The sequence below is a fragment of the Sus scrofa genome, chromosome 9, assembly GCF_054392235.1.
Source record: "Sus scrofa isolate SSC_HxYL_T2T_F1_AM1 chromosome 9, Sscrofa_HxYL_maternal_Yorkshire_Landrace_v2.0, whole genome shotgun sequence".
Taxonomy (NCBI): Eukaryota; Metazoa; Chordata; class Mammalia; order Artiodactyla; family Suidae; genus Sus; species Sus scrofa.
This window is the reverse complement of record NC_139391.1, coordinates 16,925,746-16,943,850: the sequence shown is the minus strand read 5'-3', so window position 1 is coordinate 16,943,850 and position 18,105 is coordinate 16,925,746. Positions and strand designations below refer to the sequence as shown.

Sequence of the window (18,105 nt, the reverse complement as noted above, 5' to 3'; positions counted from 1 at the left end):
TATCTTCGATTTTATAGGTAGAATGTAAGGACAAGGGGAGGGACTAAATCAATCAATTTAGCAACATCTCATCTCTGCTAATTTACCAGCCATGGGCTAGTTGTTTAATTGTATTGAAATGCAGTCTTCCCATGGGCAAAATTGGGTAACTATCCCAAAGGGTTTTCATGGGGTTTTGGCATAGGGTTTGTATAAATGGCCACCAAGAGGGAGAGATAGTTCTTCGTACCCTGCAGCTAAGGTTTGGCATTAGGTCAATTTTCCAAACTGCCTTGTTATCCAGGATGCCAACAATGTGTGCTTGGCCCCTGTGTAGCCTCCAAATGATTCCGTCTCTGATTCTTCCTCTCCACATGTTGCTTTCCAGCCTGAGGTCATGTGTGTCTGACTGTGCCACCTACCATAGTACAGTAAGGAGTGCCCATTAACAATAGTCCTGCCAAAGGCTGAATGGATTGTTGCAGGCTTTCGAATGTCATTTTATCCCGCAGTCTGTGATGAGGTATTTTTGTCTCCTGGTTAGCTATGTACTTGCCCATACATAGACAATGATTTTTAAGTATAATGGTAGCTATTTTTCAGGACCAGATTTATAATGTGCTTGCAGTTGTAAGACTTCGCCTAGTTGGTGATAATAATTACATTATATGCTGCATATTTATGACTCCCCATCTCAGCTGGGCATCCCTGAGTTCTTGGAGTGTGTTTTAGTCTTCTTCCATCTTCTAAATAACTGTTCCAAGCCTTTGCTCATCTCCATTCAAGCCTCCACTCTACCCCCTCTTCATTCCATGTTCTGACAAGACTGCTTCTGTTGTAACCTCCCCTCCACAAAGGATTTTCTCTCAGGCAGGTGGGACCCTCACCTGCTTTCGGAGCTCAGCATCCTGCTCTCCTGTTTCATGAAGACAAGATGCTGCTCCATCAGTTATCCTCAGTCTCCTATATCTCCAGCCTCCAATATCCCTTCCTTAATTTGGGTCCTCATCACCCCTCACCTCACCTCCGGCAATGATGTCCTAATGATCTCCTTGTCTTTAAACTCATGGTCCTTTAATTCATCCTCCTCATTGCTTGCTGATGCCATCTTGCTAAAAAAGCAACTCCGGTCATTACTCCTTTTCTTAAAATCTTTTAGTGCCTCCTTGTCACTTTCAAGGTAAAGTTCAAAGTTAGCTTAAACATATGGCTCCTGTCAGCCTCTCTTGTCTTACTACCACTTCGCTATAGTATCTATGTTACAGGAATATAGACTAATTGTAGATAGATGCTTGAATGTTCCATATCCATGTCACTTCATGAATGTATTTCTGTACTACCTACACCTACCTAGAATGCACTCCCCATTTTTCTCTGCTTGCTAATTCCTACTAAACATATCATTCTCACCCTAAGTGTTACCTTTTTTTTTTTTTTTTGTCTTTTTGCTATTTCTTGGGCCGCTCCTGCATCATATGGAGTTTCCCAGGCTAGGGGTCGAATCGGAGCTGCAGCCACCGGCCTACGCCAGAGCCACAGCAACACGGGATCCGAGCTGTGTCTGCAACCTACACCACAGCTCACAGCAACGCTGGATCGTTAACCCACTGAGCAAGGGCAGGGACCGAACCCTCAACCCCATGGTTCCTAGTCGGATTTGTTAACCACTGCGCCACGATGGGAACTCCTAAGTGTCACCTTTTTAAGCCTCTCTGGATCAGTTAAGTGCTTCTACTCTGGACTCATCTATGATATGCCAAGACCCCAGGCTTATCTTCTCGTTACAGTTAACTATATTGTTGTAAGAGTAGTTATTCCTCTGCCTGCTCTCTAACGGGCAGATACTCACCTCTGCATCCCTATCATTTTCTGGGATCCAGCAATAGTTACATGTAATAAGTGATTGCTGGATGAATTTTATGAGGCTTTGAAGTTGAAGAAGGAACTTCACATTTGAGCTTTGCCCCAAACTTGTCCACTGGCCATATATGCTACTATTTGTTAAGGACCTACTGTGCCAAGACAGCCAGCTTTCTGTGGAAACCCTAATTGTGGTAGGAATTTTGTATGTGGCAAGAACAACCATACTAATAATTTTATTGGGCCAAAGGGCACAGTTACTTTGCCTGGAGTGGTATGTTTGGTGGCAGGCATAGAATGTATGGTGATATGCTTTCAATCATTTGTTCCCCCCATAGAGTGTGACCAAAATCTTTCTCTGTGAGATTAACAATAACTAGAAGCTCTGTTCTCAGAGGGTCTAAAATTGAGTTAAACAGTTAAGACTATAAGGACAAGAAATGTTTAGAGCCAATATGAGAGTGAAGAAACAATGTAGGAATCCAAGATATGTCACAAAGTACTAGATAGTTTAATTGCTAACTAAATCATATAGGCAGGTTTTTTTCCCCCCAATGCGATGTTTCTAAAAACATATTCCAAGTTGAGAAAAATCATATTTATTTATTCATAGAATGCGATGGCAGTGGGGGTGGGGGGAAGAAGGGGGAGACAGAGGGCATGGTGGTGGTGGTGATATGTGGCTAGATTGGCTAAGATTCCTGGCCATTGGCTCAAGAGCCACTTATTACCTAGAATAAATGTTATGGGTTGGGTTGTGTTCCCTCAAAAAGATGTGTTGAAGTCCCAACTCCTAGGCTCTCAGAAAGTGACTTTATCTGGAAATAAGGTCTTATCTAATCAGAGGTTATCAAGTTAAAATGAGGTCACTATAGTGGGAACTATTCCAATATGACTGATGTCAAGGAGAAATTTAGATGCAGAGAGAGACACAAAGAGAGGACAACAATATGAAGACCTGAAGTGAGAAGTCAGCCATGTGACTGGAGTGGTACCAAGGAGTGCCATCAGCACCAGAAGCGAGAAGAGGCAAAGAAGAATCTTTTTCTAACACCTTCATATGGACCCTACTGACACCCTGATTTCAGACTTCTAGCTTCCAGAACTGTACAATAATAAATTTATATTATTTTAATCCAGTTAGTTTGTGGCACTTTGTTACAGCAATCCTAGGAAACTAATAAAACAATGGACACTATAACAAGCAAAATTAAATCCTATTACCATGTCACACAAATCTTTTGTGTGCTTAAATAAGACTTATGCAACATGCCATATTTCATTTCATTCCATTTCATTTCATTTTAGGGAATGGTAGGAAAGGACTCTCAACAGAAATAATACAACCTATAGAAGCTGTCCACAATTTAAGGGATGGGCTCTCCATTGCCAATAATGCTAGCAAGCAGACTGAGCAGCTCAGTTCATGCCCAGGCTTGGTCAGAATGAGGGGCGTCTGGCAGAGATGCTGAAGCTGGCTATTTGTTAGGCACTCTGAGGCTATTGTTGAACCTCACTGCATCCAACTTCCCTGAGCTGCAAATACTCAGCATCTGGGCTGCTAAGAGCCTGATAGTGCTGAGGGTATCTGCTCCTCACCAAGAGGTGAGTCTACTGGCCCAGTGGTGGTGTGGGGAATCTAACAAGCTTCTGTGAGTTCAGGAGCATGCGGCCTTTCCTCTGCCCTCCTTGGTGTGTGCTTGATCTGCATGGCACTGCTTTTGCCCTGTCTTCTGCTCAGGGTTGGCTGGGTCTGGAGCTCCATCGGGGCATCCAGTTCACTTAGCTGAGGCCTGGCCCTTTGTCTTTGGCTCTAGACTTAAGGCTTGTGAGTGCAGGCATTGTGTGTGCCCTGTTTGTTGTTGTACCTCCAGGGACTACCTGGGTCTGACATACAGGGGCTCAAATACTTATTATGTGAATAAATTGCCAGCCCTCCGAGTTGCTACTGGCAAGTCTCTGTACCCCCACCCCTTTTTGGCTTTTTCTGTCTTTTTAGGGCTGCACCTATGGCATATGAAGGTTCCCAGGCTAGGGGTCTCATTGGAGCTGTTGCTGCCGGCCTATGCCAGAGCCACAGCAATGCCAGATCCGAGCCACATATGTGACCTACACCACAGCTCATGGCAATGCCAGATCCTGAACCCTCTGAGCGAGGCCAGGGATCGAACCTGCAACCTTATGGTTCCTAACCGGATTCGTTTCCGCTGCGCCACAACGGGAACTCCAGGCCTCTGTCCTTTCTTGATATCAGATTCTCTGCTGGCTCCAGCCACTGCTTCAAGATGCCTTTGAAGAGGCCTTGGAACTAAAATGCTGCCTCTCATGTGATTGCTGTGCTTGGATTCTAACAGCTCGGAATGTCTCACCTGTCCCTCTCGTCCTCTCTTTTCCCTAACGTGTATCCAAGTCCAAGTTCCAGTTGCCTCTGGGACCTTGTGACTAAGCTTCTTTCCTGGACCCTAGGAAAGCATCCGACTCAATGTTTCTAGCCCTGTTCCAGCTTCTTGGTAATATTTACCCCATGAAAGACTCCCACTAGTCATTTCTCCAAAGGAGAAGCTTTTGTTAAAATCAGAAATTTGTAGGATTATTAGAAAGGCATGAAATTAACTATATAAGTCATGATTTTATTTGTTTGGCCACAGTATAAAAATAATTGTTTTTTTTTCAAGGTTGAATATGGTAATAAAGAAATATCAGTCAGGAGGACTGATGTTAATGAGATGGTGGAACAAGTGGTCCTGGCTTCAGTCTCCTTCACAGAAAGACCTGATGGCAACTGTGCACAAGATGCCTCTGGGAAGATTCCAAATCCTAGGAGTAAGGCTGAAGCATACGCTTGGATCCAAGGTACAGAAACAAAGAAAAACTGCACTGGAAAGGTTGAGACCACGATGTCGCTTTGCATGGCCCCTCCCCTCTGCAGGCATAGTTCTGTTCCTGGAGGGTTTCTCAGGGCCTATAATCTCTTCTGTGGGATAAAGAGAGCTCAAGGTCAAAATCCAGCTTCCCCAGCATTCCAGGATGCGTTCCAGGAGGGCCACTTCAGCCTTGCCTCACAGGAATCACTGGGGGAGTCAATGAGGGTAGACTAGTAGGGATCAGCTAGAGACAGAGAAGGGGATGAGGCTCACAGCAAAGAACATGTGGGTCTTGGCCAATTATGTTCCTGCTGGTGATGACACCTGAGCAGAGAGCCTGACCAGTGTCCTGCCTACCCACAGAGTGAGCTAGAGGCCCTGTCTGGCCGGGTTTTGTGGGCAGTTCTGCACAGTTTGGGTCCCCACCCAAGGGGCTGTCTGGCCGAAGATCTTATACTATGACCCTACCCACCCTGGATGCCAAGCCCCCAGTCCTGCCTGGCAAGAGCCTGGCAAGAGACCATGAGCAGCCTCTGAGCCCAGTTTACTGCTCTGTTTGGGCAGGGAAGCAAGCCATCAGTCCTACCTAGCAACAGAGCACAGCTTGTGGCCTTGTCCAACCATGGAGGCTGGGCACCAAACCTGCCCAGTCTCAGAGCCTAAGGCCCAAGTCAATTATTGAGCATATTCAGTGGTCCAACCCAATCAGGGAGCCAGCCCAACATCAGAGCACAGCTAGTGGCCTGTCCAATTGTGGATTACAGCCTGTGGCCCTGTCTCATCATATAGTAAGCCAGCTGCAGTTTTTGAGGCTAGTATTACCCCGATACCAAAGCCAGATAACATTACAAGAAAAGGTAATCATAGGCCAATACATCTCTGAGGAATACTGAAGAAAAATCCTCAACAAAATATTAGCAAATCAAATTGAACAGTACATTAAAAGGATCATACACTACAATTAAGTGTTTTTTTTCCCCAGGGATTCAAGCATGTTTCAACCTATGTAAACCAACTAATGTATGTAACATTAATAAAATGAAGGATTAAAATCATTTGATCAGAAAAAAATCATTTGACAAAATCTAACATCCTTTCATGACGAAAACTTTCAACAAAGTGGATATGGAGGGAACATGCCTTGACTTAATAAAGGCCATATATAAAAAACCCACAACTAACATCACACTCAACAGCAAATGTTTGAAAGCTTTTCCTCTAAGGTCAGGAGCAAGACAAAGATGCCCGCTCTCACCACTCCTATTCAACACAGTACTGGAAGCCCTAGCTAGAGCAGTTAGGCAAGTAAAAGAAATAAAAAACAAACAGATTGGAAAGGAAGAAGTAAAATTGTCTCTATTTGCAGATAACACGATCTTCTATATAGAAAATCATAAAAGGTCCAGCAAAAAACTTTTAGAATCAATAAATACAGTAAAATTCAAGGATGCAAAATCAACACGCAAAAATCAGTTGCGTTCCTGTATATGGAGAATGAATTCTCTGAGAATGAAATAAATAAAATAGTCCTATTCAAAATAATATCCAAAAGAATAAAAATACTGAGAAATAAATTTTATCAAGGAAGTGAAAGATCTATATACTGAAATCATGGCTTTGATGAAATAAATTGGAGAAGACACAAATAAATGAAAAGATATTCTATATTCATGGATGAATCACAAGAATTAAGATAGTTAAAATACCCATGGGAGTTCCCTGGTGGCCTAGCAGTTAAGGATTTGGCACTATCACTGCTGTGGTTTGGGTTCAATCCCTGGCATGGAAACTTCTGCATGCTGTGGGCATGGCCAGAAAAAAATAAATAAATAAAAGATAAGAAAACTTATAAAAATGACCATTCTACAGATTCAATGCAATCCCTATCAAATTTCCAATGGAATTTTTCACAGAAACAGATGAAACAATTCTATAATTTACATGGAACCACAGAAGACCCCAAATAGCCAAAGCAATGTTTTTTTTCCTTTTCAATTTATTTTCCCATATAGACCATCACAGAATATTGGGTAGAGTTCCCTGTGCTATACAGGAGGTCCCTGTTGGCCAATCATTCCATATCCTCCAGTGTGCATATGCCAATCCCAAACTCCTACTCCACCCTTTTCCCACCACCTGTTCTCTTTGGTAATCATAAATTTGTTTTCAAAGTCTATGAGGATGCTTCTGTTCTGAAAATAAGTTTATGTGTATGCTTTTTTAAAGATTCCACATAAAAGTGATATACGATATTTGCCTTTCACTAACTTCACTTAATATGATAATCTATCCATGTTGCTGCAAATGGCATTCCTTCATTCTTTTTTTATGGCTGAGTAATATTTCATTGTATATATGTACCACATCTTCTTTATCCATTTATCTGTCAATGGACATTTAGGTTGCTTCCACGTATTAACAATTGTAAATAGTGCTGCAACGAATACTGGAGTGCACACATCTTTTCCAATTATGGCTTTCTCTGGATAGATGCCCAGGAGTGGGATTGCTGGATCATATGGTAGTTTTATATTTAGTTTTTTGAGGAAACTCCATACTGTTTTCCATAGTGGTTGTAGCAATTTACATTCCCACCAACAGTGTAGGAGAGTTCCCTTTACTCCACACCCTCTCCAGCATTTATTATTTGTAGACTTTTGATGATGGCCATTCTGGCTGGTGTAAGGTGGTACCTTAGTTTTGATTTCTACTTTTCTAATAATTAGTGATGTTGAGCATCTTTTCATTTTTTTTTTTTTGCCATCTCTATGTCTTCTTTGGGAAAATGTCTATTCAGGTTTTCTACCCCTTTTTGATTGGGTTATTTTTCTTTTTTTGACATTGAGCTGCAGGAGGTATATTTTGGAGATTAATCCCTTGTCAATCGCTTCATTTGCAAATATTTTCTTTGATTTTGTGGGTTGCCTTTTCATTTTGTTTATGATCTCCTTTGCTATATACAAAACTTTAAAGTTTAATCAGGTCCAACTTGTTTATTTTTGTTTTTCTTTTTATTACTCTAGGAGGTGGATCTGACAAGATATTGCTACAGATTATTTCAGAGAGTGTTTGGCTTATGTTTTCCTCTAAGAATTTTATAGAATCCAGTCTAACATTTAGGTCTTTAATCCATTTTGAGTTTATTTTTGCATATGGTGTTAGAGAATGTTCTAATTTCATTCCTTTACATGTAGTTGTCCAGTTTTCCCACCATCGTGTATTGAAGAAATTGTCTTCTCTCCATTGTATGGTCTTGCTTCCTTTGTAGTGGATTAGTTGACCAAAGTGATCTTAAAAGGAACAAGCTATACCTGTCACACTTCCTGATTTCAGCCTATATTACACAACTATGGTAATATAAAAACCATGTTTTACTGGCATAAAAACAGACACATAGACCAATGGAATGGAATTGAGAGCCCAGAAATAAACCCACACATATACAGTTGACTAATATGTGACAAGAGAGCCACAAAGACTCAGTGGGGAAAGGGTGAGCTCATCAATTAATGGTGTTGGGAAACCTCAATATTTGCATGCAAAAGAAATTGGACCCCAATCTTACACCATTCACAATAATTAACTCAAAATGTATTAAATATTTAAGAACAGAATTTCAAATCATAAAACTCCTAGAAGAAAACATAGGGATAAACCTCTTAACAATGGGCTTGGCAACGAAGCTTTGGATATGACACCAAAAGCATAAGCAACAAAAGAAAAATCAACAATTAGGACCTCATCAAACTAAAGAATCAACAAAAGAAAAAGGCAACCTGTGAAATGAGAGAAAATATTTGCAAACCGTATATCTCACTAGGGATTAATATACAAAATACATAAGGAACTCCAGTAACTCAATGACAAAACCCCAAGTAACTCAATTTAAAGATGGACAAAGAGGAGTTCCCACTGTGGCTCAGCAGAAACAAACCCGACCAGTATCCATGAGGATGCGGGTTTGATCCCTGGCCTTGCTCAGTGCTTTAAGGATCTGGTGTTGCTGTGAGCTGTGGTATAGGCATGGGTCTGGCACTGCTGTGGCTGTGGCTGTGGTGGCAGCTGTAGCTCTGATTTGACCCCTAGCCTTGGAATTTCCATATGCCACACCTGTGGCCCCAAAAACAAACAAACAAAAAGGACAAAGAGGAGTTCCCACTGTGGTGCAGTGGGTTGCTGATCCGGCTTGTCTCTGTGGAGGTGCCAGTTCAATCCTTGTCCCGAGGCAGTGGGTGGAGGATCCAGTTTGTTGCAGCTGTGGTATAGGTCACAGCTCCAGAACTTCCTGTGTTGCAGGTGCAGCCAAGAGAGGAAAAAAAAAAAAAAAAAAAAATGGTAAGGAACCTGAATGCTCATTGCTCCAGACATACAAGTGGTCAGTAGTTATATGGAAAGGTGCTCAACATCGCTAATTATTAGGAAAATGAGAATCAAAACTACGATGAGTTATCATCTCTCACGCATCAGAATGGCTGTTATTAAAAAGAAAAGAGACACGCAGTATTGGCATAAAGGGAATGCTTGTGCAGTATTGGTTGGAATGTAAATTGGTACAGTAATTATGGAAAACAATATGGAGTTTTCTCAAAAATGTAATGCTAGAACTGCCATCTGATCCAGCAATCCCACTCTCGACTATATAACCAAAGGAAATGAACTCGCTATCTCAGAGGGATTCTGCACCCTCACGTTCATTGCAGCATTATTCATAATAGCCAAGATATGGAAACCACCTAAATGTCTATTGACAGATGAAAGGATAAAGAAAATGTAATGTATTTACAATGGAATATTATTTACCCTTAAAAACAGAAGGGAATTTTGCTATTTGTGACACTATAAATGAACATTGAGGGCATTATTCTAAATAAAATATGTCAGACAAAGAAAGATACTGTATAATCTCACTTACATGTAGAATCTAAAAATGTCAACACATAGAAGCAGAGTAGATTGGGGATGGCTCGGGATGAGGAAAAACGGGAAATGTTGGTCAAAGGGTACAGACTTTCAGTTATTAGATGAATAAGTTCCAGGGATCTGTTGTCCATCATGGCAATGATAGTAAACAAAACGGAATTGTATATTTGAAAGTTGCTAAGGAGTTCCCACTGTAGTGTACCTGGATCAGTGGCATCTTGGGAGTGCTGGGATGCAGGTTCGAACCCTGGCCCAGCACAGTGGTTTAAGGATCCTGCATTGCCACCTGTGGCTTAGGTGGCAACTGTGGCTCAGATCTGATCCCAGGCCCCAAAAACTCCATATGCTGTGAGGCAACCAAAAAAAAAAAAAAAAAAAAAAAAGGAAGTTGCTAAGCGAGTAGATCTTAAGTATTTTCACTACCACCACAATAAAAGATGATAACCATATGTAATGATGAAGGTGCTTGAAATCATTTTGCAATGCATATACTTATCAAATCATCATGTTGTATGCTGTTAATTTATGTAATGTCACATGTTAATTAGATCTTAATAAAAGTGAAAAGAAGTCAGTTCATCTCGCAGAAAAACTTTTCAACAAATCTAATGCCAACCTGCTATTTTCATTACGCCTATGTGGCCACGGCTGTTGGGACATGTGAAATCAGAGCTCTTTCAGAGTGTGGAGCAGGAACTCAAGAATGGGTAAGATTTGGAGAAGTACTTGGAGGAAGAGGATATTTCTGGTGAAGGAAAGAAACTGCCTTAGGGAAGGTATTCATTCATGTAACATTAATTTAGTTCTTATTCAAATACCTTTTCTATAGCACATATATAGCTCTGTAAATGTGCCCATTATGTGCCAGGCACGAAGATGCAGAGATAAATGTACCACAGGTCCTAACTTCAAGTGGTACATAACCTAGTGAGACAGACAGACAACCATTGTGTGTTAGGCGCTGGAACTAGGGCATAAGTGAAGTCCTTCAGGAACAAAAAGAAGGTTCTAACTCTGCTGGCACGTATCACAAGTGGCTCCAATGAGCTGTATGTTCTTTCTTTCATGTCGCACATTTTTACATAGTTGCTACTGAGGGCGGGTACTGTGCTCAGTGATGGGGATGTGATAGCTAGAAAGGTGGACATGGAAACCTGGAGTCTCCCTGCCCCAACAGAGCTTCTGGTTAACTTCAAGCAACAGCAGTAGTATATGAGGACAGTGCGAGAGAGTGACCACACACCCTCAGGAATAGAGAGGGGCAAACATAAGAGGAGTTTGCAGAAATGGGATGTGAGCCAGAGCTGGCACATGTGTGGCAGGAACCTCCCCTCACTCTTGCAGTCAAGGCAGATGTTGCTAACGCTTCAGGGCAAGCTCATGCTCTGACCCTGAATTTTGTCTCACTTACTGCCATTTGCCCAGGTTAAAACCTGTTTTTCAATCTAGCATTGAGTCAGTGCCCCAGAACTGATCCAGTGCTGGAAGACTGACTTGTGCTGTCCAAAAACACAGGGATCCAGTCTGGGGACAACTACGGCTAGGCTTCTTTATGTTTAATTAATTGTTCCAGCACCTACTGCCTTATTTGCATGAATTCTTAATGTCTTTCTCTGCTAGAGGCTTCCCCTCTCCCCAGAGCATGCCAGAACCTGGAGGCTTACCTAGTCCAACAAACATAAAGTCCAAAAGAGGGATTCAAACTGGTTTTGTGATTCAAGTGAATCTAGAACTGCAGTCTGATAATTCTGCTACTGTTGCTTGTCATGAAACTCAGGATCATAGAGTTGCACAGCCATAGAGATGAGTGGAAACTAAATTCCAGCCCATGCTTACTCTAGAGCCACTAAGCTGTGCATCAAACAGGGGCTGTCTTCTTCTTCTTCTTTTAATTTGCACAAAGGCACTGTATAGGTAGCTCTGACCCTGGGTGACAATCTTGAAAACTGGTCTTACTCAAAGGAACAGACCAGCTGGTACAGCTGACTGCATTTGCTGCGAAGGTCCCAAGTGCATTGTGGGAGGGCGATCTCCTCCCAGGAGCAGTAGGTCAGGACTGGTCTGGAGCCATCACCCCGGGGGCCCCAGCACCATCAACACTCTTTTTCCTCTCTTTCTAGGGTCTACTTAGGTATGAGCTTTTCCTTTTAAACTCTTTCCTTGAATTGTGGGTGGTATGGATTGAATGTGTGTGTCTCCCCCAAAATCCATAGGTTGAGACCTGAACCCCCAGTGCAGTGGTATTTGGAGTTGGGGCCTTTGGGAGTTAATTAGGTCACGAGGATGGCGCTTGTATGAATGGAATCAGTGCTCTTAAAAGCAAAGGCCAGAAAGCTGGCACACTCTCTTCCTCCGTGTGAGGACACAGAACGAAAGGGGGCCTCACCAAGAAGCCCACCATTCTGGCACCTTGATCTCAAACTTTCAGCCTCCAGAACTGTGAGAAATAAATGTCTGTTGTTTGAGCCACCCGTTCTGTGGTACTTGTTACAGCGGCCCGAGCTGAGACAATGGGGCTCCTCACTTTTAAGGGAGGCTCCCTGAAAGTTCACAGTTATTGCCTATTTCAGCCTGTGCTTGTCTAGCTGGCAACTCCTATCTTCTGATAAGGGCCACTGATAAGGTCCCTGATATCTTAGTCAGATGGTCTGAAGGTTGAGGGTCACTTTTGGAGCCTCGCAGTCAGATGGAACTGAATGTCCTTTTTTTTTTTTTTTTTTTTTGGTCTTTTTGCCTTTTCTAGGGCCACTCCCCACAGCATATGGAGGATTCCAGACTAGGGGCCTAATCAGAGCGGTAGCTGCCAGCCTACGCCACAGCCACAGCAACGCCAGATCCAAGCTGAGTCTGTGACCTACACCACAGGTCATGGCAATGCCGGGTCCTCGACCCACTGAGCAAGGCCAGGGATCGAACCTGCAACCTCATGGTTCCTAGTCAGATTTGTTAACCACTGAGCCACAACGGGAACTCCAGAACTGAATGTCAAGACCTGCATTGTCCTTTCAGCTGCTGCCCTTGGGCAGAATAGTAACTCAGAGCCTCAGGTTTTTCTTCTGTCATATGGTAGTAATGGTATCACACAGGTTTGTGGATGCCTTAGATGACATGTGTAGAGACCCAGGTGTTATAGAAAGACCCTTTTAAACCTGTAACTATTTTTGTTACTACCATGGGCCAGAGAGGCCTCAACAGAGGGCAGGCAAAGAGCCTTGAACTTCCTGCTCCTTCTCTTCTCTGCACTTAGTGAGGAAGGGCCCTGGATGCCCCTGTATTTTCATCTCAGGATTTAAAAGTTCACTGGAAGCCCCGGCACTGAAAACGCCCGGTCCCCCCACAATGACTTGGAATCCGTGACTAACCAGCCCCTTCACAGGAGCTGGTTCCTAAAGGAGCGATGGTGGCCGGAGCCTTTACCCCAGAAGACAAAACACAACTGGCACAAAGGACCCTCGGAGTGGGGAGCGGGAGTGGCGTGTCCTTCCCGCGCTGGGCGCTTGGATCCTTCTGCCCACAGGGAGCAGGCCTCCGCCGAGGGCCGAAGGGTGGGTGGGCAGTTTTGTGTCCAGAGAGTCCAGGACACCGGAGACCTGGGTGTAGACTGCTGCTTCGACTCCTATCTCTCAATCAGTTCTTTCCAGAACGACAGGATTTCACTGCATGGCAGGGGACCAAATGGCCCAGAGAAACCCGGACACGTTTGAACAGTCGCCCAGAACTCAGGCAGAATCTGAAGCATGTTGGCACAGGCCTGGGTCATGGGTGGCTGCCAGAGCAGCCGTTCTCGTCCACACAATCGGGCGAGGAAACAGGGAGCCTGCAGCCTGACTTTAATTACCAGCCTTTCTCTGAGCCGAGGTGGGGGTGGGGAGCGTACCTGTAGCTCCTAGGTGTCACCAGACACCGACACTGACTTCGAGAGCAAGCTGGAAAACAGTGGAAAATGAAGAAACAACCACAGCTACCATTACAGTGACCGGGACCTGCACTGACTTCTGCTCCCGCCTTTTCCTAGTGATGCCATGGGTAGTGATAGAACCTTGCCAAGTGTTGGTTTCTCATCTGGAGAACAGGAATAAAAACATAACTCTGCGGGTAAGGGTGGTTCTGACCATTAAAAATCGTATATATGTGGCGTTGGTTGCAGATGCAGCTTGGATCCTGCGTTGCTGTGGCTGGCAGCTGTAACTCTGATTCGACCCCTAGTCAGGGAAATTCCATGTACCATGGATGCAGCCCTAAAAAGCAAAAAAATACAAGTAAAAATAAAAATAAAATCATGTATATAGCTACTGGCAAAGGGCCAGGCACATAGCAGACTCCCAGACCATGGTAGGTAGGTATCCTTATTTCTAACTGAGATGTAACGAACTCTGCTACTTACAAGCACTAGGTAGGGCAGTCACTTGACTAGTTTTGAGTATCATCTATAAGACAGGGACACTGGTATTTCCACATGATGGTTGTGAAATGAAAAACAAAAAAAAAGGCACTGGCAGAGGCGGAGGAACAAGTGGCTTACATTCGGAGGCTGTTAAGCCTCCAGCAGAGTGCCTGCCGTGTTGGAGACTTCAGTAGATGTTAGTGGAATCTGAAAATCACGTGGTTAGAGCACACAGTTCCCTCCTTAGCTGCGACTATATTTTCATTTCATCTGGAGTCTGAGGAAGATCAAAGTCCTGTTGGCTCCTTAATGGATCCCAACTCTAAGCTAATGCTGGTAGCTGACTTTTAGGTCAGGTTGCTCTTATTTCTTCTGCATGAGATTGTCATTTCCTTTTGGCTAAGGGAAAAGTTTCAAGCAGAAGCGCAAACCCTGGAGAGCAGAATGGTCCTCAGTCCTAGCTGAACTTCCGAGTCACCTGGGGTGAGGGGAGGGCTTGAAAAACAGCTCCACTGACACTCGCTGGAGTGGCTGGTGCTGCCAGGCCAGCGTTGGAGCCCAGTTTGAAAACCACTCTTCTGAGCCGCATGCTTCTCACAGGGGCCCTGGAGAACTGGCTGCTTTTTCTACTACCCATTTGTTCCTCAGCCTCTGCCAATGCCTTTTTTGTTTTTCTATTTTCTTGATTCATATAGTTGAAAAAATGTACAATGAGAGGATGTAAAAGACAGGGTTAACCTTGACACTGGACAGAATTATACAATCATGTCTGATGGGCGAGAGGAGAAAGGACTTTCCTAAACATTTAAAATGAATTTAAACATTTATCCTCTATGTGGCAGCAAGTGGAGAAAATTGGCCTTGTTTGGTGTTAAGATTAAAAAGCCTGTTTTAAGAGGAAATCTGGAATCATGAGATATAGCCTTTCCTCTGCCCAAATGGGCAGGTTGCTAAACATTCCTGAATCTCAGTATTTTCCTCTGTGAGATGAATATAGTGATGACACTACTTGTCCTGCTTACTTCATTATGCTGTAGTGAGGCACACCAGAATCATATAATTGACTTTTTTGTGTATGTGTGTCTTTTTTAGGGCCACATCCACAGCATATGGAAGTTTCCAGGCTAGGGGTCAAATCAGAACTACAGCTGCCGGCCATAGCAACATGGGATCCGAGCCACATCTGTGACCTACACCACAGCTCACAGCAATGCCGGATCCTTAACCTACTGAGCAAGGCCAGGGATCCAGACCTGCCTCCGCGTGGATACTAGTCAGATTCCTAACCCCCTGAGCCACAGTGGGAATTCCCTGACTGTTTTATAAGACTCGGAGCACCAAACAGTGGAAAGAACCACAAGTTCTGCATCTGCCCCTAACTTGCTTGGTGACCGTGGGCAAGCGAGTTTTCATTTTAGCCCCTCAGCTTCCCCACCTGCAACGTGGAACCTAATGCTGACCTCACAGGACTGTCATGACACAGGGTTGAAGGTGTTTGTGAAAGTGCTTGGAAAAGCCAGAACACTGTATTAAGTTGCTACAGTATTACAGTTTCCATTGCATGATGCTGAAACGGAGTTTATGTGAGGCAATGTCCCCTTGAGCATCTGGAGTGGAGCTACGGCTCTGACTAGGCCTGGTGGGCTCAGCATCTCTGCATCCAGCGGACACCCCCAGGCCCTGCTTAACTGTGGTGACTTCTCTTTTCTCCCAGTTGCTAATCTTCCAGAGTCATGGGCAGGCCCAGACCCATTCTTTGGGTGAGGCCAGGAAGAATAGGGCCATTTAAATCTCTGCTCAGATGGCTGGAAAATCCTTTTATCCTGCTTCACTGAAAAGCATCGCAGATCAAAACTTGAAGAATCCAAAGGCCTAAAGAGCCACCTAGTGATGACACATGCACAGGACTCTGTCTTTTGTCGGTAGCTTCATTGGCATAGAGGTAGCAGGAATGGATTTGTTTTCTTCCTCTCTTAAATTTGCGCCTCCCCTGGCAAACACCAAACAGAGACTGATGTAACTGTGTACTTTATCTGCTTATAAACTGGACTACAGAGTGATGCTAGATAAAAGCTGGGAACCTCCAAGGACCTGAACTGCTACAAAGCACGGTTTCTACTCTCAGCTCCTGGTCTGCAGGCAGAGGCGTGCATGTGATGGAGTTTTAGGTGAAGAATGTGAGCGAAAGTTATATGCGTCCCTTGCAGGTGGGTTGGGCCCCCCAAATTTCCCATGTGTGATTCCCCAATGCCACCCTTCCCCATGCCTTTTCTCCTTTATGGTTTGATGCAGATGGAGATGGCAGCCTTGGAATTCATGTGTGGAAGGGGGAGCCACAAGATAGAAGGAATCTGGGTTGGCAGGTCATCATTTAGAGGAGAGCTGCCAGTCAATGAAGGAAACCACTTTTGGACTTTATACAAGCAGGAAGTGAACCTCTTTTGGGCTTGAGCTGTAACACATCTTTGCATTTGTTAGAGTGAAGTCAGTCAGTACAGGTGTGTGCTGGTTGTGCTTATCCGATCAACAGTGGGAATTAGAGATGGGTTTACCATAGTTTCCAGGAATACTCATGTATTCACTGTGCATTTGTTAAGAGAGGGTACACAGTTAGAGGTTGTACTGTCATAGAATCTGTTCCAAAGTGCCTGGTCCAGGAAGACTGTCACAGTGACTAGTCTTAAACCATCCTTGATCTGTTATGCTCATTAACCAGTTTGCTGTCGATATTCTTGTCTTAATGGTACATTTTGAGTTTTATGTTATTTTTTTTTTCAATGTCACTACAGTGTGAAAGTAGACAGAAAATAGAGATTGGGGTGTTATTCCCCTGCCTCCCCACATGGATCTCTGGTTTTGGCAGTGGCTATGTTCCTCATTGGCTGTATATTTGTTTCCTATCGTTGCCATAACAAATGACCACATTTAGTGGCTTAAAAAATATTCATGTATCACAACACAATTTTGGAGGTCAGAAGTGGGCTTAACTGGGTTCTGTGCTCAGCATCTCATAAGGCTGCAATCAAGGTGTCAGCTGGTTCTTTTTTTTTTTTTCTTTGTTGGGGCCACACCTGTGGCATATGGATGTTCCTGGGCTAGGGGTCTAATTGGAGGTTTATCTGCGGGCCTATGCCACAGCCACAGCAACTCAGGATCCAAGCCACATCTGCAAACTACCCTGCAGCTCACAGCAACGCCAGATCTTAACCCACGGAGTGAAGCCATAGTTGCAACCTGTGCCACAGCTTCGGCAATGCCAGATCATTTAACACACTGCACCAGGCCAGGGATCGAACCCATCGATCTGCAGTCACCTGAGCCTCTGCAGTCACCTGAGCCGCTGCAGTTGGATCCTTAACCCACTGTGCCACAGCAGGAAATCTGGAGTTCTTTTCATTACAATGATTCATGGACCGACTAGCTCTTCTCCAGCACCAGCAGTTAGGAGCCAGGGAAGTACAGAGGGAGGAGGAAGCATTCCAAGCCTGAGTCTTTTCACTCCGTGAGTGTCTATCCAATGTCTTCCATGCTGGGCTCAGTGCCGAGCAGTGGGGATATAGTGGTGAGAGCAAGGCACACAGCCCTCTCTTCCCTGGATCCTATTTTAATCAATGATGTAATAAATAATATGACGTGGGTTCTGACACGTGTCACGAGGTAGAGTACACATGGTGTGAGAGTGTGAGAGTATCACCAGCCTGAACTAGTCTGAGAAGATGCAGCCCTGTCTGCTGCCTGGGAGGGTCCAGCTCATCAGAAGCCTGTTTGCTGGGAGGGGGTGGTGGTCTGAAGAGCCTTCTAAACAAGACCTTGCCTGATGGGAAAAGGACCCAGCTTGGATGAACTAGACACAACCTGGAGGTCTTGGTAATAGGTCGAGAGGGGCAAGTTTGAGTCGAGTGTGGCATCTGCTATTTCAGTTTATTTCCTCATCTAGTCCCCACTGCATCTGAATTTTTAGAAAGTGGAGACAGGATAGGAAGAGGAAAGAAGTGTGGTCCCCACAAGGGAGTTACCTGATTTTGCTCCTGAGCACAGGTGAGACACGTTCTGGAAATTCGTAGAAAGGCTTTGCAGAAGTGGAGGTTCTACATATGG

At 44.1% G+C, this 18,105-nt stretch overlaps 1 protein-coding gene across 2 annotated transcripts in view; it reads left to right on the top strand.

Annotated features, from left to right (window-relative positions):
- LOC110255407 (uncharacterized) overlaps positions 1-18,105 on the top strand; it is a 689,852-nt gene that overhangs the window by 55,490 nt on the left and 616,257 nt on the right. The window contains exon 5 of one of the 2 annotated variants that reach the window (XR_002335555.2): positions 4,515-6,031. Coding sequence is in view for 1 of the 2 variants with exons in the window: in XM_084975506.1 (XP_084831632.1) it covers positions 4,566-4,692 (127 nt within the window). In the remaining variant the exon portion in view is untranslated. Of the gene's footprint in view, positions 1-4,514; positions 6,032-18,105 lie in introns of those variants that run through there. The other variant, XM_084975506.1, reaches the window with a different exon arrangement.